Source organism: Arachis stenosperma, chromosome 9, assembly GCF_014773155.1.
Source record: "Arachis stenosperma cultivar V10309 chromosome 9, arast.V10309.gnm1.PFL2, whole genome shotgun sequence".
NCBI lineage: Eukaryota > Viridiplantae > Streptophyta > Magnoliopsida > Fabales > Fabaceae > Arachis > Arachis stenosperma.
In genome coordinates, this window is record NC_080385.1 from 4,792,881 (window position 1) to 4,817,395 (window position 24,515).

General features: G+C 38.3%; 1 protein-coding gene and 1 long non-coding RNA gene across 8 annotated transcripts; one reads left to right on the forward strand and one right to left on the reverse strand.

The window, feature by feature from the left end:
* The first annotated feature begins 10,695 nt into the window (after positions 1–10,695).
* LOC130951673 (putative disease resistance protein At3g14460) lies at positions 10,696–16,267 on the forward strand. Of its 7 annotated transcripts, none has more exons than XM_057880373.1 (5): positions 10,696–14,435; positions 14,752–14,946; positions 15,235–15,339; positions 15,465–15,527; positions 15,835–16,267. In XM_057880373.1, exons 1-2 carry the CDS (start codon positions 10,820–10,822, stop codon positions 14,805–14,807), a joined length of 3,672 nt encoding a protein of 1,223 aa, XP_057736356.1. In that variant the 5' UTR covers positions 10,696–10,819; the 3' UTR covers positions 14,808–14,946; positions 15,235–15,339; positions 15,465–15,527; positions 15,835–16,267. The 7 variants fall into 7 exon arrangements, with proteins under 7 accessions (XP_057736356.1, XP_057736359.1, XP_057736355.1 ...); XM_057880376.1 differs by having other exon boundaries at positions 15,465–15,505; XM_057880372.1 differs by having other exon boundaries at positions 15,235–15,314.
* Positions 16,268–21,748: 5,481 nt separating this feature from the next.
* Positions 21,749–23,982, reverse strand: LOC130951978 (uncharacterized). The gene is made up of 3 exons (XR_009074175.1): positions 23,800–23,982; positions 23,650–23,704; positions 21,749–22,033 (listed from the first exon to the last, which is right to left on the reverse strand). It is a non-coding gene; the product is annotated as an uncharacterized LOC130951978 (long non-coding RNA).
* Between the last annotated feature and the right edge of the window lie 533 nt (positions 23,983–24,515).

Consider the following 24,515-nt stretch of genomic DNA (forward strand, 5'->3'; position numbering starts at 1 on the left):
CACAATCCTCTATAACAGATCCTTACTGGTTTAAAACAGAGAAAAGTCTCGAAAAGCTCTCTTTCAAGGGTCCACCTTGTAACCAATTATCCTCCCAAAAACGAGTTCTCCTCTCGTCCCCTATTTCCATAGATAGCCCACTAAGAATTTTGTCTTTCACATGTTGCCCATTTATCTTCAATTGACAGATATCTTTTCACGGACCTCCTCTTGTGGGTAGTATCTGATTTGCTAGTATTATATTTGGATTTAAGCCATTACACGAACATACAATTTTCTTCCACAATGGACAATCCTCCTTTGAAAACCGTACCACCACTTAAACAGAAGTGTTGTATTCCTAATTACAGCATCCCCCACTCCCAAGCCTCCTAGCTTTTTCGGAGTCTGCACCAATTCCCATTTTACCAGAGGCATACCATTATTACCATCCTCTCTTCTCCATAAAAAATTCCTTTGCAACGCAATCAACTTCTCTGCCACCCCTTTTGGCATCTTATATAAACTAAGATAGTAGACTTGCAAGCTATTAAGCACAGAATTGATAAGAACTAACTTTCTAGCTTTGTTAGGTACCTTTGCTTTCCACAGACCGAGCTTCTCTTCTACCTTGTCTATAATCGGTTTCCATGTCTTCACTAGTCGAGGATTTGCTCCTAAGGGTATTCCCAAGTATCTTACAGGTAGGACCGCTTCAGTACATCCTAGTAGCCCACACATATTTGTCACCCACTCTGATTCACAATTAACGAAAATCAAATTCGATTTGTCAAAGTTGATACTTAGTCCAGACATGAGTTCAAAGCATCGCAGGAGCCTCTTAGAATTCAAGATTGTCTCAGTCTCTGGTGGGCAGAACAAAATAGTGTCATCTGCAAACTGTAAGTGTGACAGTTCTATTTTATCCCTCCCAACCAACAGAGGAGATATACGTCCATTCATGACAGCTTCTCCCACTATACTATGTAATACGTCAACCACAAGAACAAACAGGAACGAAGATAGAGGATCCCCTTGTCTTAGGCCTCTCTCCATCTTGAACGGCTTGGACGGTGCTCCATTAATCAGAACCGACATAGAGGCTGTACTTACACATTCCTTTACCCATGCTCTCAATCTATGTCCGAAACCCATCTTTTTTAACACAATATCAACAAAGCTCCACCTGACCCTGTCATATGCCTTTTGAAAATCTAGCTTTATAATTGCCGCCTTCTTTTTACTCGTCCTAAGCCACTGAACTGTTTCACATGCAATGAGAGCACCATCATGTATTTTCCGGCCCTTGACGAAAGCACTCTGTGTCTCTCCCACTAGTCTTGGCATCATTGAACTCATCCTTTCTACCAAAACCTTCGATATCACTTTGTACACACACCCAACCATGCTAATAGGCCTGAGGTCCTTGATCTCCTTGACACCCACAAACTTTGGAGCTAGCGCCACCAAAGTTACTTTCGCGTCCGTCGGTAATTTGGCGCTATGGAAGAAAGCTAATACAGCTGCAGTGAATTCATGACCAATCTCATCCCAACACTTCTTAATGAAGTTCATGTTATACCCGTCATTACTTGGGGCTTTCGTTGACTCACAATCCCAAACAGCCTCTCTAATTTACTGAGCACAAGGCATTACTTCTAATGCTTTAGCCTTTCATCAAATTTTTCTATTCTCCTTCATTTGTTCCTCCCACTCCAACCTTTCATCAAACACCACGTTCTTCTGATTCCCTTGGTTTGTTCCAGAGCCACCTTCCTCATGGTTACATTCTTTACCATTTGCACAATGTTCCTTGCAAGCTGTCAGTCTCTGGAATAATCTCACCTTCTCCACCTTCTTCCTCTGCTGGATCGCAGTTCCTGTTGTTGCTCCGATTACCTTGCTCATTGGTTTCGCCATGGTACTCTTCATCCCTTAGCATTTCTACCGCACTGCCTCCCCCCACGTCAATCAGACCCGCTCCTTGTTTCCCGTCGCCGCCGCTGTCCTGCATCCCGCATGCAGGCGCTACTCGTGGAGCCACCATCTTCGGCCGGGCATGTTTCACCACACTTGTCACCATCACCGTCTGACCCGCGTTCCCTTTCCCCTGCGCGATGCTGTTCTGACGCGTCTCTTCACTCGTCACCGCCCGTGTGTGTTTCAACGTCGACTGCACCGGTTCTAGCGACGCACAGGAGTTGCTCCTCGAAGAGAGCCTGTCGCCGCTCCTTCCTATATCAGCAACGTGCACTTTTTTTTTTTTTTTTGGTCAAGAGCAACGTGCATTTCAACCCATGGAGAATATTCCTGAACCGCTTCATCATGAGCCCACCCACAAGGACTCATTTCGCCTTCAACAATTCTATATTGGGTATTATCATTCGGCAGCCCAGTTCCATGACGGCCCAACTTGCCTATGCCACTCCTTTCTCTTTTGTTTTCACGTTCCTTGTGAAAGTAATGGCCCACCATATTCCTCATTTCAGCCCTTATAAGATTTGCATGTAACCCTGCACTTGAAATAAAATTTCCTTGTGACACAGTCCTTTCGGAGTCCCCTTCTATATTAAATTCAAGATCTCCATGATTTTTGCCTCTATTAATTCCTTTTAATACATTTAAGTCCGTTTCCCTTTTTTCCTTGTACGATAGTAAATGCTCCTGATTCCAGTCATTCAAAAATAAGTTATGAATTACTGTTCTACCAGTGATTTCTTAGCCCTGCCTCCACCAATTCAGCCGCGGGATCATACATTGGTGCCGACGCCTTTCTTTCTCTATCACTTACATCATAGTTGGCCTTCACCATTCGCTGATTTTCATCTGCGGTCATGCTCTCTGCTCCATATATCTCACGTCCTACCTCCTTCACAAAGTACATCAAATCCACTAATACCAACCATTATGTGGATCCATTCACTAATAACATCAAACATACAAGTATCTATTAGGACTTTTCCAGAGCTGAATGATAATTTTGATTTCGTTACTTCATCACACTGTACTACTTCTTCCATTGTCCACCTATTCTTTTGAATGTTTCTGCAGACCACGCATGTAATGGTACCCCTAAAATATTCTAGCCATACTCTTCTAGTCTCACTTCGTTCTAATTCTTCCCATCTCCAAACACTATGAAAAAATTACAGGAGACTATTCATTTTAAATGTGTAAGATTCCTCCGCGTGATTCATGCACAGTGTTGAAAGTTAAAAGTGCCTTATAAGCTCCTAATTCATGAACTTGAATAATTTGAGGCAGATTCTTGCTAATTGCATTCTTCAAAGCATTGAAATCTATAGCCTTGGTCATCCCCCGACTAAACTCCTTGCTAGCCAACCCATATTCTCTTCTACAACTATTACTTCAACCTTCTTCGTCCATTCATTGCTGTTTGGATCCTTCTCCGATGTAGTCATCATCGTCCCTCCCTCACCTATAAGCATATTCAGCTTTTCACCACGTTGAGTCCGCCTATTCCCATCAGCAGTACGTTCTCTACCCTCGACATGCATTCTTCTTACTTTCTCCTTCACATGCCTTCTATACTTAGCTTCTTTTACTGAGATTGTTTTTCCACGTAGCCTCATTCGGTCCATGTCCGTTATTGCCTTCAGTGCTCCCCCTTTTTTCGTGTATCGTATAAATGCAAAAAGATATAACAAACCTTTTTTCTGCTTGCGAGACAAATATATGTCAATGATTCTTTCTGTCTAAGTAAAAAGGTGGAATAATTCCCTCTTCGAGATATCTTCCGATAAACTGTCAACAAAGATGGAGAAAAACTCATTTTTCAGACGATAGTATTCTTTTCTATTCCAAACCCTAGGATCTTTCGAATGTTGATGTGGTTCCCAAACCCTACCCCGCTTTATGTTTCCCCCTCTCCCTCTCTCGCTCGTCATATCTGCAAAAGATGGCAAAAATAGTCGAAATATTTGTTTAGTTAATTTTATAGAAAGATGAAACTACAGAAAAGTGAAAACTCTCGATTGGACATTGATGATCGGATAATTTATACGCTTTTTGGCATTGTTTTTAGGTAGTTTTTAGTAAGTTCAAGCTACTTTTAGGGATGTTTTCATTAGTTTTTATGTTAAATTCACATTTTTGGACTTTACTATGAGTTTGTGTGTTTTTCTGTGATTTCAGGTAAATTCTGGCTGAAATTGAGGGACTTGAGCAAAACTCTGATAGGAGGCTGACAAAGGACTGCTGATGTTGTTGGAATCTGACCTCCCTGCACTCGAAATGGATTTTTTGGAGCTACAGAACTCTAAATGGTGCGCTCTCAACGGCGTTGGAAAGTAGACATCCAGATCTTTCCAGCAATATGTAATAGTTCATACTTTATTTGGGAATTGACGACGTAAACTGGCGCTCAACGCCAGTTTCATGTTGCTGTCTGGAGTAAAACGCCAGAAACACGTCACGACCCGGAGTTGAACGCCTAAAACACGTTACAACTTGGCGTTCAACTCCAAAAGAAGCCTCAGCTCGTGGATAGATCAAGCTCAGCCCAAACATACACCAAGTGGGCCCCGGAAGTGGATTTATGCATCAATTACTTACTCATGTAAACCCTAGTAGCTAGTTTAGTATAAATAGAACATTTTACTATTGTATTCAGTGTCTTTTGACCACGTTATATCTTTGGTCTCAGTTTTGTTTTATTCTTCATCTTAGGAGGTCATTGATCACGTTTTGGGGGGCTGGCCATTCGGCCATGCCTGAACCTTTCACTTATGTATTTTTAACGGTGGAGTTTCTACACACCATAGATTAAGGGTGTGGGGCTCTGCTGTACCTCAAGCTTTAATGCAATTACTATTATTTTCTATCCAATTCTCTTTATTCATATTCTAAGATATTCGTTGCATTTCAACTTGATGAATGTGATGATTCGTGACACTCATCATCATTCTCACCTATGAACGTGCGTGACTGACAACCACTTCCGTTCTACCTTAGACCGGGCGCATATCTATTGGATTCCTTAATCAGAATCTTCGTGGTATAAGCTAGAATTGATGGCGGCATTCATGAAAATCCGAAAAGTCTAACCTTGTCTGTGGTATTCCGAGTAGGATTTCGGGATTGAATGACTGTGACGAGCTTCAAACTCCTGAAGGCTGGACGTTAGTGACAGACGCAAAAGAATCAAGGAATTCTATTCCAATCTGATTGAGAACCGACAGATGATTAGCCGTGCTGTGACAGAGCATTTGGACCTTTTTCACTGAGAGGATGGGATGTAGTCATTGACAACGGTGATGCCCTACATACAGCTTGCCATGGAAAGGAGTAAGAAGGATTGAAGGAAGAAGTAGGAAAGTAGAAAAAGAAAGGGCATAATATCTCCATACGATTATCTGAAATTCCCACTATTAATTTACATAAGTATCTCTATCCCTTATTTTATTTATCTTTTAAATATCTAATCCAATTACATTTGACTTTACCTGACTGGGATTTACAAGATGACTATAGCTTGCTTCATACCAACAATCTCTGTGGGATCGACCCTTACTCACGTAAGGTATTACTTGGATGACCCAGTACACTTGCTGGTTAGTTGAATGGAGTTGTGGAAAGAAAGTGCTGAGTTAATAAATGCACATACCAAAGAGCTAATATTGTTGATCACAATTTCGTCCACCAGACATGCATGCTTTTTTAATAATATAACAAAAAATGAAATTATGCACATTGTAACGTGCATAAGAATTTGTATTTGCACAACCACCATTATAATTGTGAGTCTGTTATCATTTCTTATTATCTTGTGTCCTTACAAAAAGAAAATCGAATACCCTAAGGCTTCCACTCGGAGGAATCAAGGTAAGTTCTGGCCTCACTCTCACTATATCAGATTTGACGTTATAGTGACGGATTTTTTATTTTAATAAATAAAATAAATGTATTAATTATTGAATTAAATAATTTCAAAAGTTATTATCGAAATCCATCATCTTGTCATATCTCGTTTATATTGTGAATGGGATGAATTTACACGTATCTCGTTTACAGTGTAAACGAGATAAAACACGTAAATGTCACATGTATATATCTCATTCACATTGTAAATGAGATACATGTAAATTCATCTCGTTCACAGTATAAACGAGATATGAGCAATCTCATCTCGTGTACAGTGTAAACGAGATATGTGTAAACAATTTTTCAGCAATTATAAAAGGATGTCTAACTCTTGGGATTCTCCACATTCATTTCATATCTTCTTCTATTCCGTTTTTCTCACAAAAAGAAGGCAACAATGGCCAGTAATAGCTTATACATAGTTATGTGTGTTTACCCCAATTGTCGTATGAGAAATGGCGACAATGGGGTGATATTTGAGTGTGAGAATCCAATTCAGTTGCGGACTCAGCATGTGAGTTCGTTGTCCGAGTTAAAGAGTTTGATATTAAGAAATCTTGGGGGCACCGAAACGAAAAAGGTCGAAAGGGTGGGCTATAGGTTGTTGGCACCGTTGGGTAATGGAGTGTTCCGGTTTTGACTATTTCGACTTATAGGGGACGAGCATGTGCGACTGATCTTCGATATCCATAGGAAAATCATGGTGAAGCAAGTGATGGAGCTTTCTGTCGAGGTTGGAGACGTTGGTGGCGGTAGTTCTGTACACTCGACCTACGTATAGGATGACCGACCTCTCGCACCACCACCCATTCATGTCTTCATTCCAGTAAAGGACATGGAGGTGGGTGAGGAAGACTCTGATGAGGAGTACGTTGCCGATAATGGCGACAGTGATTCTTCCAAGGAGGTGACGACGAGGAGTTTGTATTGGAGACGCCCGCTCAGGCAGTTATGCACTATGTTTTGCCTCCCCCACCCAATTTCGGCGCTATTCGATGTACCAAGTCACTATCATACGTTGGATCTGGATGCCATGCACGAGAGAACTCTATTTTTCAGTATAGAGGAGGAGGATTACAACCTAGACGGTAGGGTAGAGTTTTGGGTTTGCCACAGATTCAAATGCCAAGATGCAGTGATGCAGGGTGTGAAGAACTACAATATCCGCCGGAGTGCAGATTATTGGGTGATCGAATCCGACAGACTGAAGTACCATGTGCAATGCCGTCAAGCTGCAAATGGCTGTCCATGGAGTCTCTGTGTTGCCGTTCAATAGAACTTCAGATACTGATGAGTTCAAGATTCATTGAGGCGTACTTAGTAGTTCATGGTTTCCATAGATTACATATTTTCGATGCATGCCACCTAAACATCGCTATTTTATTTCGTCAGGGTGGTCCGGAGGATTGGAGGAGTTTACATTTGTTTAGCACCCACCATGTTCTAGGACCACCGACAGTTGGATAGCAGTCTTATCTGCAAGGTCATCTTGTCGTTGATACAATCAAACCCCTCCGTCAGCATCCCTATCCTGCAAGGTTCGGTTCAACAAAGCTATCACTTCAAATCTTCCTACAGAAAGGTGTGGATGTCGAAACAGAAGACAATTGCTCAAATCTATAAGGACTGGGAGGAGTCATACAACAAAGTGCCAAAACTACTTTAGGCGCTGCAGAATAGCTTCCCTGGGACTATTTGTGAGCTATGGGTTGTACCGTACTACGATGGGCACCGACTAGTACGCGATTGTAGCATGTTCGATAAAGTATTTTGGGCTTTTCCATCCTGGGTCGAGGCTTTCAAGCATTGCAAGTCGTTTGTTTCCATTGACGGCACGCATCTGTATGGCAGATACGGTGGGTGTTGCTTATAGCGGTGGCACAAGATGGCAACAACAATATCCTACCTATTGCTTTTGTCATTGTTGAGTCTGAGAGTACCGAGTGGTGATCCTTTTTCCTAACTAATCTGAGACGCCATGTCACCCCACAGGAAGTTCTGCTGGTTATCTCTGACAGATCGCAGGCTATCAAGGCTGCACTCAGTGCTAATGATAGTGGTTGGCATCCTTCGAGGGCGTTTCATGCTTACTATATCAGACACATGACCGATAACTTCATGACTCGTTTTAAATCGACCAAGGGTAAGAGATATCTTATAAACGCCGCTTACAGTCAAAGCAAAGCTGGGTATGAGTGGTATATTGATGTCTTGAGAGGAGTTTCTCCAGCGATGACGGACTGGTCTGGTCATTTCAACAAAGAGATATGGCTCAAACACTGCGACAGTGGCAGGCAGTTTGGTCACATGATTACCAAGCTGTCCGAATGCATCAATGACGTCCTGAAGGGTACACGATACTTGCCGATATTTGCCATCGTGCGCATAACGTACTAACGATTGCAGAAGTTTTTCGTTATGAAGGGCAGAGAGGCACAGTCACAGCTGGCTGCTGGAAACCGCTTCTCCTAGAAGCTGCTGGCAGCCATTGAGAAGAATAGAGAAGGCATCCCGAAGATGCGTGTTACTCTTTGCGATAGGCGGGCTACTGTTTTTGTCGTGGAGGAGTTGGAGTCGTTCAAGGGTTGGTCGCAAGATTCATTCCGTGTCCGTCTTTCAGCTGGTACGTGTGACTGCAGTCTCTTTCAGTCTCTCTACTACCCATGCCGCCATGCCCTTGCCGAATGTGCCACTGCTAGCATTGAGTGGCCCTCTTATGTTCATTCAATTTACAGATAGGAGGCAGTTTTCAAGGTGTAAGAGATAGAGTTCTCAACGATCCCGGATGAGTCCCTGTGGCCGGAGTGGTATGGGAGGTTGCTGCCTCCTAACCCACTCATGCGGCGAAAGGCGACTGGGAGACCCGTGTCGACTAGATTCCGAGGTGACACGGATGAGGTGGAGCAACAGGAGAAGTGATGTGACCTCTGCAGACAAGTCGGTCACACCAGACGAGGTTGTCCTAATCAACCCATGGAGGATCCTTAGTGTAGATTGTACTTTTAGGATTTGTCCATCCATCTCATTGTAGTAGTTTGTTCATCTTGTTATTTCTTTTTGTTGTACTTGTTATGTTATGGTATGTCATCTTTTTATTTCCATTGTAGTACTTGTTATATTATGTTAGGTTGTTGTTAACGTACAATCTAGTTTATTTAAGTACCCGCTTATAGTTGTGCACTCTTATGAAATAAACAAGTAAATATAATTCGCAACGTAGGAGATATAATGCAAAAGGAATATAATAGCGCTAAGTCTATAAACAAAGCACATATATGTAACAAACAACAATAAAGTAACAAATAGGAGCGGTTCACATTACAACTACCACCGAGGGCCTTTTTCTTTAAATTACAAAATCACAACATATAAAGACATGCAACATGACTACAAAACAGATTCTAAACCCTCAACATATAATAAAACATCAGCGGTAGTGTGATTCCTGATAGTGGCACCTATGCCCGGTACCACACAATGGAGGCTGCGTCTGATGCTGAAGTTGGGTAGATCGAGGATCTCCCGTAGGCATGTGCTGAATAGCACCTGAATACGGAACTGTGGTGTACTGATAGTGAGACAATGGATCTGATGGAGGGGTAACTAGAGGCCATAAGGAAGTTAGCAACATACTATAGTCGTATGACAGCGGAATGGTATACTGTGCATATAACAACCCCAGTTTTTTTTAAAATAAATAATGAGTTCAATTTATTTATGATAATTGTTGATAAAAAAATACAGATTATCGACTTTGTACTTGTACTGCTTTTATGTAGGACATTCCGTTAATTATTTTGTACTTTTAAAGTTTGTATTTGTTTTTCAGATTATTGACCTTATTCTTGTACTGGTGTTATGTAGGATATTTCGTTAATTATTTAACTTTGACCTCACGGTAGAACTATATTGAAATTAAATAAAATATTTTTGAATTCAAATAGGATACTTTAAACTTAATAACCAAAATAGAATTATATTCAAACGTAGAAGATCAATTTAATATTTTATTCCATATTAATTATCATTATCAAAAAGAGATGAATCTTCTCAATCTTTTTTAACAATTGAGGGAATAAAATATAATATTTTATTATTAATTTTATAAATAGAACAAAAAATAAATATAAAAAAATAATTAAAAATTATATTTTATATTCTTAATGTTTTTTAACAATGAGAGAGGATCCGTTCCTTATCAAAAGGGATACACTATTGCATGTAGACCCACGGTGTCACAAATCATTGAAATTTTAATTATTGCTACAAAGAAGTGTTAAAAAGGTACAGAGTACAGACTACAGATGTGTAAACGAAATTACCCAAAATTAAAAGTAAAATTCATATTCCTACATTAATTAATATTCTATCCCTTTGAGATGGTTGCTCTACAGCCAATGAAAATTTTCTTAGGCATTTTTGCTTTATCTTTTAATACATAATAGAATTTGAGTCGAAAATCTAAAAAAAAAATAAAAGACAAAACTAATTATTCTAATCAAGTGAATTAACCCTAGTTAATTCATTTTTTAATTTAGTTTATAAATTTACCATAAGTATTTTATCTACACTTAACTATTCTAATATATCATTATTATTCTTTTCAGACCGATAAAATGATAAATCTTTGAAAGAACAATTCCTTATTATTATGTTGAGAATTAAGATTAGTAATGAAATCTTATAAAATGTGCGCAAGAAATAAATAAACGATTTTATAACAATTGTTATGAATATTATTAATTAATTATTATCCATGTTTCAGCACTATACAAATATTAAACTAAAGCAAAGAACATTGTTACTTTATTATTTGTGCTCTGCAAACGGAAAACACGAGATTCCTTTTGCTTGAGAAAACCCAGAGAACTGAATACTTTATATCGATCTAGCTACAACAACTTCTCTCAACCCCTTTCATTCTTTTCTCATCATCTGCTGCGCTTGATTTTGAATCATGGCTTCAAAACTTGAAGGTGGAGCTTATCTCTCTTCTTTTGTTGATGCTATTTCAAAGAAGCTATCTTCAATACTTGAAGATGACTTTGTCCTCGAAGGAAATGACTCTGCCCTGGAGTTGCTTGAAAGGTTGGATGAAATTCTGTGTGATGTTGAACCTGTGCTTGATGATGCTGAGCTGAAGCAGTTCGGTAACGATAGAGTGAAGAAGTGGCTTGTAGATCTCCAAGATGCTCTCTATGTGGCTGATGACTTTCTGGATGAACTCTCCACTAAAGCTGCCACTGCTACTCCAAGGGATCCAGGTAACTCTTATTACTGGTCTCGCTCTGTTGATTCAATTATTGAAGATAGTGGTGTCAATGTCATTGAAAAAATAGTTGGCAAACTGGAGTCTGTTGTACAACGAAAAGGTAAACTTGGACTGGAAAGGGGTGCCAAGTTGGACACATCATGGAGAATTCCATCCACATCTCTTGTTGTAAGTTCTGACATATTTGGTCGGGACGAAGACAAGGAGAACATAATCAAATTGCTATTAGATGATACCTGCAATGCTGAATCACTTGTGACTGTGATCCCCATTGTGGGTATGGGCGGAATAGGAAAAACTACTTTGGCTCAACTGGTTTACAATGATCCCAAAGTTGTGGAAAAATTTGGCACTAGAGCATGGGTGTGTGTTGCTGAAAATCCTGACCCTGTCAATGTTACAAGGACAATAATAGGGGCAATAGATTCATCTCCTTGTAACATGGATAATTTTGATTTGCTTCAGACTAATTTGAAGGAAAAGTTAACAGGAAGGACTTTTTTACTTGTTTTAGATGATGTTTGGGACGATCGACGAGACATGTGGGAGGATTTTCTAAAACCTTTTCATTATGCGAATAATGGGAGTAAGATTCTCCTAACAACCCGTAACGAAAATGTTGCTTCTGTGTTCGCACCTATCAATCTACATTATGGACTAAGTTTACTGTCAAATGAAGATTGTTGGTCGGTGTTTTTGAAGCATTCAACTATTTCTACTAATTCTAAACACTATGCAACTGTTGAACCCATTGGTAGAAAAATTGTTGAAAAGTGCAAGGGGTTACCTTTGGCTGTGAAAACACTTGGAGGCTTATTGCGCAACAAGGATAACAAAGAAGATTGGGAGAATATACTTGAATGTAAAATCTGGGAACTCTCTGAGGATGGTTGTAAGATTATTCCTGCGTTAAGAGTCAGTTATCATTACCTCCCTTCGTCTTTAAAGCGATGTTTTGTTTATTGCTCTTTATATCCCGAGGATTATGAATTTGACAAAGACGAATTAGTCTTATTGTGGATGGCTGAAGATCTTTTACAACCAAAGGAAAACAACACATCAAAAAAGATTGGTTGTGCATATTTTGATGAATTAGTTGCAAGGTCATTTTTTCAACCTTCTAGTACTAAGAGAGGGTTATTTGTAATGCATGATCTCATGCATGAACTAGCAACTTTTTTTGCTAGAAAGTTCTATTTCAAACTCGAGGTATCTGAGAATCTACACATGGTAGATAGCAAAATTCGACATTTGTCCCTTTTTTCAAATTATCGGGATACCATCACACTATTTGGAGAGGCCTGCGAGAGAGCAGTACACTTGAGAACAGCTTTAGATTTTTCTTCATATCGTCCATCAATTGATGTTGAAAGCAATCCTTTGCTCTTACAACAATTTAGAGTTTTCTCATTTCGTGTAAAGTCAGTACCTGATTCAATTGGCGAATTGATTCATTTAAGTTATTTAAATCTCTCTGGCACATGTATTGTTACGTTGCCAGAGTCAATATGTAAATTATACAATCTCCAAACTTTGAAGTTGCGGGGTTGTGTTGAGTTAGAGATGCTTCCCAGCCGCATGCAAGATCTAGTGAACCTTTGCCACCTTGATATTCGAGGTGCTTCTCGTCTGAAAGAGATACCCAAGGGAATGAACAAGTTAAAGCATCTACACTTCTTAAGTGATTATATCGTCGGCGAGCAAGAGAATGGGATGCGAGAATTGGGAACATTGGACAATCTCCATGGCTCATTTTGCATTTCCAAATTGGAGAACGTCAAGAATAGTGGTGAAGCTTTGGAGGCAAAGATGGGTAACAAGAAGCACATCAACACTCTAGAATTGAATTGGCTTCCAGATGGTGACATTGATGATGTTCAAACTGAAAGAGATATACTTGACAAGTTACAACCTCATCAAAACTTGAAAGAGTTATCAATTCATGGTTATCGGGGTGAAAGATTCCCAGATTGGTTAGGCCTTTCTTGCTACTCCAATATGACCAAATTGAGTCTGGATAGTTGTATAAATTGTTGTGAGCTTCCTTCACTGGGACAGTTACCCTCTTTACAGCATCTGGAGATTTCTAAACTTGATGGGTTGGAGAAAATTGATTTAGAGTTTTACAACAAAAACAATGCATCATTTCAGCAGGAGACACCCTTCAAATGTCTCGAAACTCTGGAAATTGAGTATATGTATAGTTGGCGGGAGTGGCATTTTCCTGATGAGTTTGATGGTTTTCCTGAGCTTAGAATCCTTGAAATAAGAAACTGTCCTGTGTTAAGTGGAGATCTGCCTTCTCACCTTCCGGCTCTGGAGGAACTTACCATTGATGGATGTAAAGAGCTTGCATGTTCGCTGCCTAGGGCTCCCAAGCTTCACAAATTACATGTAAAGTGCGACATGTTTTATGGGAATTTGGAACTGCACAAAGTAACAATTTCAGTAAGCCAGCTGGCGAAATTTGTATGGGAATGGCTGCTGCACATCCAACCACCATATGTCCAATGTCTGTACATCGATGATTGTCAGTCAGCGATATCAATTTCAGCAAATCATTTGCCAGCTTCATTACAACGTCTGGAAATCATTGATTGTTCAAAATTAACATTCTCAGAGCAACTGCAACACAAGTCGCTGACGAAGATACTTGTAGTGGACTGTGATTCACTGACGTTGTTTCCATTGGGGGACCTTCCAAATCTCAAGAAACTCACAATCACTGAATGCAAAAACATGGAAAATGTTGAGGTGGCACATGCTCTTCCAACTCTACGTTGTTTAAACATCTCAGACTGCCCCAGTTTAGTATCCTTGCCGCCGCTAGGGTCGGCTGCGCCCCGCCTACAGGAGCTGGATATACGCAATTGCCCGGAAATCGATTGTTTTGCAGGGGAGTGCCTCCCGCTGAGTTTGAAAAAACTTGTAATCGTCGAGTGCCAGAAACTAGCGAGTTGGATATCATCAAATGTTTTGCATAGTGAAGGCCTTACCCATCTTTGGCTTGGTTCATATTTTGATGTAAAGTCGTTCCCGAGAGAGGGTTGTCTTCCTGCTTCTCTTGAGTCTTTAAGATTGTGGGACTTTCCAAATCTGGAGACGCTTGACTGCAAGGGGCTTCACCATCTTACCTCCCTCACATATATAGCAATTAGATACTGTGAAAAGCTTGAGAATATCACAGAAGAACATTTGCTTGCCTCCATAAAAAAAATCTACATAGGGGAAGAATGTCCTTTGAGGAGCAAGCTGGAAGAGATGGAACACCTACGGATTCAATTGGGTTGTGACGAATCAGGTATGTGGTTTTGCTTTGATCTTTCCTAAACTCAGTGCTCTCCAATTACAATGCTAATTCTTTTCATCAAACATTTTCGTTCCCTTGTTAATACACCAACGCAATGTTTATTATCTTTTCATTCTTACCCATTTCTCTGTACTCTAGCTACCCGTTTCACTCACAAGTTTTACTTTTTAAATAAAAACTTGTTATGGGTGCCAATTTTTGCAATTTTTTAAAGGATAACAAATTACATGCTTAGAAAAAACAAAAAAAGTAAACTTTTTCATGATCGCTTCTTTGTTGCTTACAATATTTGTATGGTTTATTGCAGAATTATGTGATGAGTATGCTTCGAATGATGAGGATGCTACTTCTGATTCTGATTGATTAATGATTACAAATCTTAATTTATCTTTCTAATTATTTTTCTGATATTTAAAGTTAGAAAGATAATTAAGAAAGTGAATTAGAATTCTAATCATTTATAAATCATTTAATGTGCAATGGGAGCAGTCACGGCATACAGGTAAGCACATACTTCATGAAGTAGATTATTTTTCTTTATTTGTGAAAAGCTATTCCAATTAGAAAGAAAAAGGCTTACTTTTCTTATGCCATGAATTTTAATTTTTAAACCCGTTTTTCTTTATTTCTGTTATCTTGAACACTTAGACGAGTAACTAATTTTGAAAGTGCTCCAATCTATTTATCGATTTGTAATATTTATAAAAGTTTTTTTTTTTATTTATCTTAATCCCGCCTAAAGCATTGGTCTAAACCCAGATTTTATTTATTAAGGTTCTATATTTTTCAGCATACTGTTGGATCAGGTCTTCCAGATTTGCACTCATGGAATTCTCTGTGTTACTCATCTGACTTTTATCATTGGGTGAGGTGTGTGGTTATGCAAAAACTGAATGTTAGTGTCCCAATATACTTCTCTATGTTAATATTTAGTTATTTACAATCTCTAATATACTCATAGGGTGTTATAGAGTTTGTGAGTGACAAATGAAATGAAATGTTGGCTTTTATTAATAATAGGGAGGATTGAAGAGTCAACATTAATACAAGGCTGAGGCAAGGTGAGAATGGGGTTGCAATGAAGTAAGTTTGCATTGTCCATGTCTTGCAATTGCTACTACCTCTTGCACTTGTTATTTTGTCTAAACTTAACGATTTATAATATCCGTTATGGATCTTTTCACCTTATTATGAACTCATTACAGAATATGGGATTTGAATGCTTGTTTCATGAAAGTGCTCAATATCAGTTTGCCCTCTGTGATTTCATAAAACTAATTTGGTCTTCTCTTTCTTAAAAGAACAAATTGTGAATAGTAATTGTTGCAATGTATTTATCCGGTAGTGGTCACAAACATGTTCTAACCTTGGAAACTTTGTGCTTGTGTAGAATTTGGCAAATCCAACTGCTTTACTGCTGAGTGGTGTTCAAAGTTGCGCCATTTGAATCTCCATGACAAAGCTGACCTAATTCAAAATGCCATCCTCAACACAATTGCAGAAGGGAAGTACCAAACTGCTGATCTTGGAGGCAAAGCAAAGACAACCGAGTTCATCAATGCAATCATTGACCATCTCTAAATTCTGCTCAGAGTAGGCAAGGAATTGCTGCTCAGAGTAGGAATACCTCAGCATAATGGAAAAACTCATCTAAGGTTGTGACCTTATAACCACCAGGCATGAGCAAGCCTTAAAATATTCACTGCGCATGCAGTGTTATGGCCTTGTAAAATGCACTTTGTCTGATAACCCTCCTTAGTCCATTTTGGTATTCCTTGTCAATAATATAGTTAAATAAATGAAGTACCATTAGTTTGTTTTTATATTTGTTTTCTTTTTCTCCCTCTCATTGCTCCCTTTATTTTAATCTGTATTTGCACAACCACCAATATATTGGTGACTAAGACTTTGTTCATTTGGAGTGAAGTAGAAGGGAAATAGAGGAGAGGGGAAAGAAGTTGCAAATTTTGTAAAGAAAATTTTCCAATTTATCTTCCTCCTCTCTATTTCTCTTCAATCAAACAAAACCTAAGTGTATATGTCAATATCTTTTAGTTTTTTGAAATATTTCTTATTATATTTGTCCTTGTGAAAAAAAAAAAGGATCTAAATACCCTAAAACTTCCACTTGGATCAAGGTAAGTTCTGGTTTCACAATGTCAGCTAGTTCACGAGGAGGAAATTTGACTAGAAATCATGGATTTGTGTTGCTGTAAATTTCGAGGTTTTGCTCTGCTATGCTTTTGATCTTTTTGATGTTACTGCTCTGTTCTGTTCAATTTCTGCCATGTTTTGTTTGGTATTGAGCTGGATTTTAGTTGCTGTCTGTGTACCATCCCTCAGTTAATATGTTAAATTGTTTGAAAATCTTGAGGATTGCTTCATCCATGGAAAACATATAGTATGTAGTATATTATTGTGTTCTCTATGAGAATATGTAAACAGGAAAGAAGAAAAGAGAACAAATTCACGGGGAGCAACTCTTGGAAAGAAAAGGGGGGAGTAAATTCAAAAGCAAGTAACATCACTAAAAAGGAAGTACCTTAACTTTATTAAAATTCAACTCCTATGATCAACGTCATAATTATGTTTGTCATCAAGGAGGAGATTGTTGAGTTATATATAACTAATTTAATTTGATGATGACAAACATTATTTTATTGAATTAAACACCCAATTAGTTTTGATTGTGTTTGGTTAAGTAATGCAGGCCAAAAATCAAAGAAGCAGCAACCCATTTGGAAGAAAAAAAAACGAGATTATAGGTGAAGCTCTAGCCAACAAAGCCCAAAGTAATTGAACAAAGAAATCAAACGGGCTGAAAGGTAAGGAAAGCGAATCCAAGCCCAAGTTGATTCCACCAAGCTGATACACTCCAAAGCCAACGTTCACTTGTTGCTTCGGTCAGACTCAGAAAAAAAGAAAGAGAAAGCTTCGTTCTTCTTCTTGCTCATTTCACCAGAGAAGAAAGAGAAAGCAAAATAAAAAAGGACAAAGGTCTAATCACTAGGGGTGTTCGCGGTGCAGTTTGGTTCGGTTTTTGAAGGAAAAGTCATCTGATCCGATCGTTTAATTATGCTGCGGTTCGGTTTGGTTCGGTTTTTTTTTCAAGGTCATCCGAACCAAACCAAACCAATTAAAATCGGTTTGGTTTGGTTCGGTTTGTTCGGTTTTTTCAATCAAATAAAAAAAATTCTACCGTACTATTATGCAAAGTCATAACACTGAAATCAACAAACCAAAATACACAATAGCTAACAAAGTATTGATCTAATGAAATATAACAACAACAAAATTCAAATACGACAATTAAAGAAGTTTAATAGTTCAACAGCCAACACAACTGAAAATAAAAATAAATTGTCATTAACAAAGTTATGGTATCTTCTCCAACAAAATAGCTAACTTCATAATGCAAACCAACCTGAAATTAAAAAAAAAAGTTACATAATAAGAACAACAACAACAATAATAATTATAATAATAATAATAGTATAAGGAAAACAATTCCTACCATAACAACTTAACAAGATGTACTTTAATCAGACTCAACACCAGAATCTTCTTCATTGGGATCACGAGTGGGTGCAACTTCTACAAAATATATAAAACAAGAAACAATCATAACAATTAATATATATTAATAAAAACTAGATTAAAATAAAGAAAATTATAAGTAAAAACTTAACCATACCTAATTCCAACTTCTCCAATTCCTCGATGAGTTCCTCAAGGACAAGTTTTGGAGAGTTTCGGAGCCAATTTTGGGTACAAATTAACGCTTCAGCTGTCATCGGTGTTAGAGAACTCCTATAATTATTTAACACCCTTCCTCCAGTACTAAATGCCGATTCTGAAGCAACTGTGGAAACTGGCATGGCTAAGACGTCTCTTGCAATCAGCCCAAGGATTGGAAATTTAGTGGAATTCACTTTCCACCAATTTAGAATGTCGAATTGCACGCCACTCTTCTCTAATGCCTCCATAAGATATAACTCCACCTCATTCTTGTTAGCACTCTCATTGAATTGCATTTCCTTCTCAAATTCCATAGCCAAAGAAGTTTCATGTGCCTCAAGCTCTTGTGTGCTAATTTCACGAGGATCTTGCCGACTAGACCTTTGATAGTTATCACCAAATAGCCTGTAGCTATCAAACACCCTAAAAAGCGTCTCCTTCACCTTTGAAGTTAAGAATTCAGCATCTTCAAAAAAATAAGCACTTTTACCACCATTAAACAAGCACAAAACCAGCATTTCCAATAAGCACAGAACCAGCAAAATATAGCCACTTTTACCAGCATTAAACAAGCACAAAACCAGCAAAAAAAAGCACTTTTACCAACATTAAACAAGCACAAGATCAGCAATAAACAAGCACTTTTACCAGCATTAAACAAGAACAAGACCAGCAAAAAAATAAGCACTTTTACCACCATTAAACAAGCACAAAACCAGCATTTCCAATAAGCACAGAACCAGCAAAATATAGCCACTTTTACCAGCATTAAACAAGCACAAAACCAGCAAAAAAAAGCACTTTTACCAACATTAAACAAGCACAAGATCAGCAATAAACAAGCACTTTTACCAGCATTAAACAAGAACAAAACCAGCAAAAAAATAAGCACTTTTACCACCATTAAACAAGCACAAAACCAGCATTTCCAATAAGCACAGAACCAGCAAAATATAGCCACTTTTACCAGCATTAAACAAGCACAAAACCAGCAAAAAAAAGCACTTTTACCAGCATTAAACAAGCACAAGATCAGTAATAAACAAGCACTTTTACCAGCATTAAACAAGAACAAAACCAGCAAAAAAATAAGCACTTTTACCACCATTAAACAAGCACAAAACCAGCATTTCCAATAAGCACAGAACCAGCAAAAAATAGCCACTTTTACCAGCATTAAACAAGCACAAAACCAGCAAAAAACAAGCACTTTTACCAGCATTAAACAAGCACAAAACCCAGCAATAAACAAGCCCTTTTACCAGCAATAAATCAAGCACAGAACCAGCAATAAACAAGCACAGAACCAGCAATAAACAAGCAGCTGAAGTTTAAATCATTAAGCACAGAACCAGCACTGAATAACTGATAAACTGATAAACTGATAAATCAATAGACTGCTAAACTGATAAATCAATAGACTGATAAACTGAACAATAAACAATAATTAAGCAATAAACAATGAATCAGCAATAAACAATAAATCAATAAACTGATAAGTTATAACCCTAGGTCTAAATTGAACAACAAATCAAGCAAAGTTTACCTGAATAGATGGCTCGGGCTCCATATGAACTTGAATCGGACAATCGGTGGCTGGGTGGCTGGGCTCCAGAAACGCTGCTGGGTGGACTTGAGGCGGCGAGGTCGGACGTGTCGAGGTCGTGGGTGGGCTCCAGAAACGCTGATGGGTGGACTGCAGGCGGTGAGGTCGGACGTGGCGAGGTTGGGGGTGGCTCCAGAAATGCTGCTGGGTGGACTAGAGGCGGCGAGGTCGCAGGTAGCGTGGTCAGAGGTGGCTCCAGAAACGCTGCTGGGTGGAGGGCTGGAGGCTGGGTCGTGCACCTGCGGTAGGGGTTCTCCTCTGTTCGGCGGTGGGATTTGGAGAGGGAAGCTGTCGGCCTGTCGCAGTGTCGCGCATGTGGGGAAGGAGAAGGGGACAGGGGGAGTGGGGGTGTGGCCGTCTCACACTCTCATCTCACAAGTCACGTATGGGTGGGTGGGGGATTGGGGGTAGGTTTAATTTTTTAGGGTTTTGGGATGAACCGGTTCGGTTCGGTTCGGTTAGGATTTTGGTAGTGAGAACCGAAAACCGAATCGAACCGCAAAAAAACAGCAACACATCATTTTTTCGGTTTTCGGTTTTTCGGTTCGGTTCTTCGGTTTAGTTCGGTCCGGATCGGTTTTGAACACCCCTACTAATCACCCAAATCAAACCATTTTAAGTTAAGTCAGAAGTTAAAGGTGATTTATTTCCATTTGCATGCAAGTTACTTTCTTCACTCCTTCTCCAAATTTTTGCTAATCTAATTTGGGATAAATGGAAAAGTGTTCTCTGATAATCACTACTGTGAATCAAAGGCTAAAACTGTTTCTTGGGGACAAAGCTCTTGTTCAAGGGTTCAGATTCAAGTTTACCTATGAAACTTTTTCTTTGCTGATCTAAGGCATTCGGTCAAGCAAAAAGGATCTGTTCCAAAATTCCTAATTTGGGGGTTAATGGAAGAAAGTGAAATGACAAGTTTGGGAAGCACACAGCTCAAGGAGTTGACTCAGAAGCAACCAAGACAACAATTTTGAAAGAGGTACAAATAAGAAAATTTTCATTTTTTTGAGGGAAGGAGAGAGAACCAAATTTTGAGATTGTTCTGAAGGGTTCTCTGTGAAGAGTTCATTAACCTTGGACAGTGTTTTCTAGTAAAAGAGCATTCCGCCAAAATGAAGAACTTAATCAGAGTCAACTGAATCCGGTTCAACATATAGCAACAGAGGCTATTAATGCATCAATCTCCTTCATGTTCTACAATTTGTATTTTATTTTTAATGTATATCTTTCTGTAATTTCTTGAGTGGTAAAAGGCAAAAAGAGAGGAATCAAGAAAAAGCCTATGAGTGATAAAAAGACTGAGTGAAACACTTGAGAGAAAAGTCTAGAGTAATTTTAGATTTCTTTAGGTTGTTTTCTATGTCTTGTGTCTTGTACTTGTGAGGGGCCCTTTTCTTAGTTAGGTTAGCACTAAGGGTGAAGAGTTAGGTATTAGCATAACCAAGTCAAGTTAGTTCAGAACTTGAGAGAAAAGGATTGTGTGAATCCTATATAATTGGTGTTTGTAATATTTTAACTATAGTAGAAATTCTACCACAGTTGTGGTGGAGACTGAATGTAGGTTGCATTGCACAAGACAACTGAACCAGAATACATGCATACGTTATTTCTCTTCTCTGTCTCTGAATTCTATTTTCTGATATTTATGAAACAAAACGGAATTGTCTCATAAAGTTTTTGCTGCACAGTTCAAACAGATTCTAAATTAAAGTTTGTAAGTGTAACACCCTACCACACAGAACTTTACACCTAGGATGTAAAATAGAGGTGGCGAGGCGCTACGACTTCTAAAAGTAAAAATTATATACATAATATAGTGAAAAAGATTTATAACTAGGGGCCTTTGAAGAAAGGTTAAAATCAAAAATGGTAAAATGAAAAGCGCAACACCTACGCTACGTAAATGAAAAACGGAAAGATAAGAGAAGCTAATATAGATATAACCGAAAGAGAGCTCCAAGGTACAAATATCAAAACTCAAGACTCGGCTTGCAAAGACAAACCGGCTTGAGCACATAAGTATATAACATATATATAAGAGAACCCAAAATAAGCCCAAGATACAGAGTTACAGAACCTATTTCTCCAAAATAACCTCTAAGAGGAAGTTAATACACCAGTACATAAGTAGTGGAGATAAAAGTATCTACATATATACATATATTTAAAATAAAGTCCCAAAAACAAGGATCTCCGCTATCAGAAGCTTTCAGTATGCCTCAGCGAGGTGCTTCACGTCCTTCATCTGAAAACCACAAAATATGTATGTAATGAGAACCGAAGGTTCTCAGCATGGTAACGGTGCCCACATAACTAACATATAAGGTACCGGGAAAGGCGAAGGCAATCCTAGAACTTCCGACAATAGATTCAAACTTAAAACTAACATTTTAAACAATAAACAGAGTGATGTATCTAAGGATTCCTGGTTCTATCTAACTTCCTAACTTAACCCCTAAGCTCTTCACCTATTTCTCCAATCCTCCAAAATACCGATGCATAGACAGACAAAGCAGATAAGGAAAACACAAGTAGATATTCAAATATAGCAAATATAGCAAATAAGCACATATATTCAAGTAAGCAAACTCAAGTAGTGCAAACCAAACAAGTTACATAAATGTATATGATGAATTCCTTTCGTATTAGTCGTGAGTTCACGTGTCGGTTACTTTGCCAGAGCCCGACACATCTAGTAGTTAATTCGGATATCGTCCTCTTGAAAACCAGTGGGCGGTACACCACCACGAACCCCACCATTGCGAGCGGTAACACCAGCACGAACCTCGCAAGATCTTCAATTGGAAAAACAACACACACATGTGGGCGGTAAACCATCACGAACCTCACAACATTCTCTTTTAAAAACATGTGGGCGGTACACCACCACGAACCCCATATACATTCTCTTTCTTTTAAAAACATGTGGGCGATACACCACCACGAACCCCACATACATCTCGACAATGGGCAAGTGGTAAACCACCACGAATCTTGCCAGGTCAAGCTCAAAACAATTTTATTTTCAAATTAATTATAAATCATTCATTCATATCCATTCATAATCATTTAAAATCCTTCATTAAGGCCAGATTCATCATATATATATCACATTCTGCTCATTTCATTTTTATTTAAAACCAATACCACTCCTTATAACCTTTTCCGAAACCTCCAAAACCAATTTACTTAAAACAAGTTCTCTTTTCACACAAAACCCAGTTCTTACTTAGCTAAGATTTTCCTCTAATACAACTTCAAAATCATTTCATATTTAAACCTCTTTCAAAGCACTAAGCGAATCATTTATTAACTAAACCGCATGGCAGTGTCTCAAGACTTTATGGAGGACAACAACCAATCTCTTTCTTTAAAATTATTAAATTTCTTGAATCATAATTCCTTAAAATGTAGTTCTGTAAACAAACTCAAAACATAAAGTTTTTCTTAATAAATCAAAACTCAAAACATAATTCGTTATTTTCTTAATAAATCATCATTTACCAATATACATTTTAACTAAATCTCAATCACCAACCACACCAACAATTCAACTCTGATCTTATGGTCAACTAACCTACGTTTTTACGACACATTATATTTTAATTACAAAAAACTAAAACCATACTTTGGCCGATTCCCCGATAAACCCGGAACACCTCTCTTATGTACCACACCCCAAGCTTTGAAATTCTAGCTTCTTTCCAAGCAAGACCCAGCCTCCAAGGCTTGATCACAAGCTTCCCAAATTCTCAAATCGACTCTAGTCAACAACTAATTTTAATCTAACAACACATTTATCATCACAATCAATGTAAAGCTCACTAACTCAACATTTCAAAAGGGTTTGTGGGTGCTTACCTGACCTATAGCTCTAATGAGCTAAACTCGACAATACCCACAAGTTAATTCGAACCTAAATACCAAAATTAAACAAAATTCAATATAGATTCTCATTGAATTTTAAAATTTGGGAAGGAGAGCTCTGAAATTGAGAAGTGGGTTCCATACCTAATAAAGGACTGGACTTTGTAGAGCTCGACGTTGTGGTCGCGTGGTCGCAAATGACACATCAATTGGAGTTCTGGATCAAAAGTTATGGAGGATTGAATTTATGAGTGAGGGTTTGGTGTTTCTCCCCCATTCCTTAGCTGCCCCAGCGTGTTTCATAATGAGAGGGGAGAAAGAGAGAGCTGAAGCTCTTTTGTTCATTAAGTTGGGTTGAGCCCAATATAGGTCCGGTTCATTCGGTTCGGCCTGTTCGGTTCAATCTTAGATTAAATTCTTTAAAATTAGTGTCAAAATTCTTATTTTAATTAGCTCTACCTCATTAAATTATAAAATTCTATTTTCTAATTTTTTATTAATAATTAATTTATTAACTAATTATTTACTAATTTTGTGTATTTTAAAGTAAGCAAAGACATATTTCATTAAAATAAAAGAAGGTCATAGATTCAACCCCTTCTCTAAGTCTTCTACAACTTTCACTATTACCACAAAATAAATAATAAATAAATAAATCCTACGAAGGAATAGTATAGAAGCGGACGAAGGTTTTTTTTTTTTTTTCTCCTATTCCGGGTCAACTTTAAAATTCGCATAGTAGTTGTAAAACATAGCTGTAATTTGTAATTTAATGTCTGAGCATGTGACTAAATTGTGATGTTTAATTCAGACACACTCGAGTTTGTTGATAAAAGAGGTGTTAGTTGTTCATGTTACAG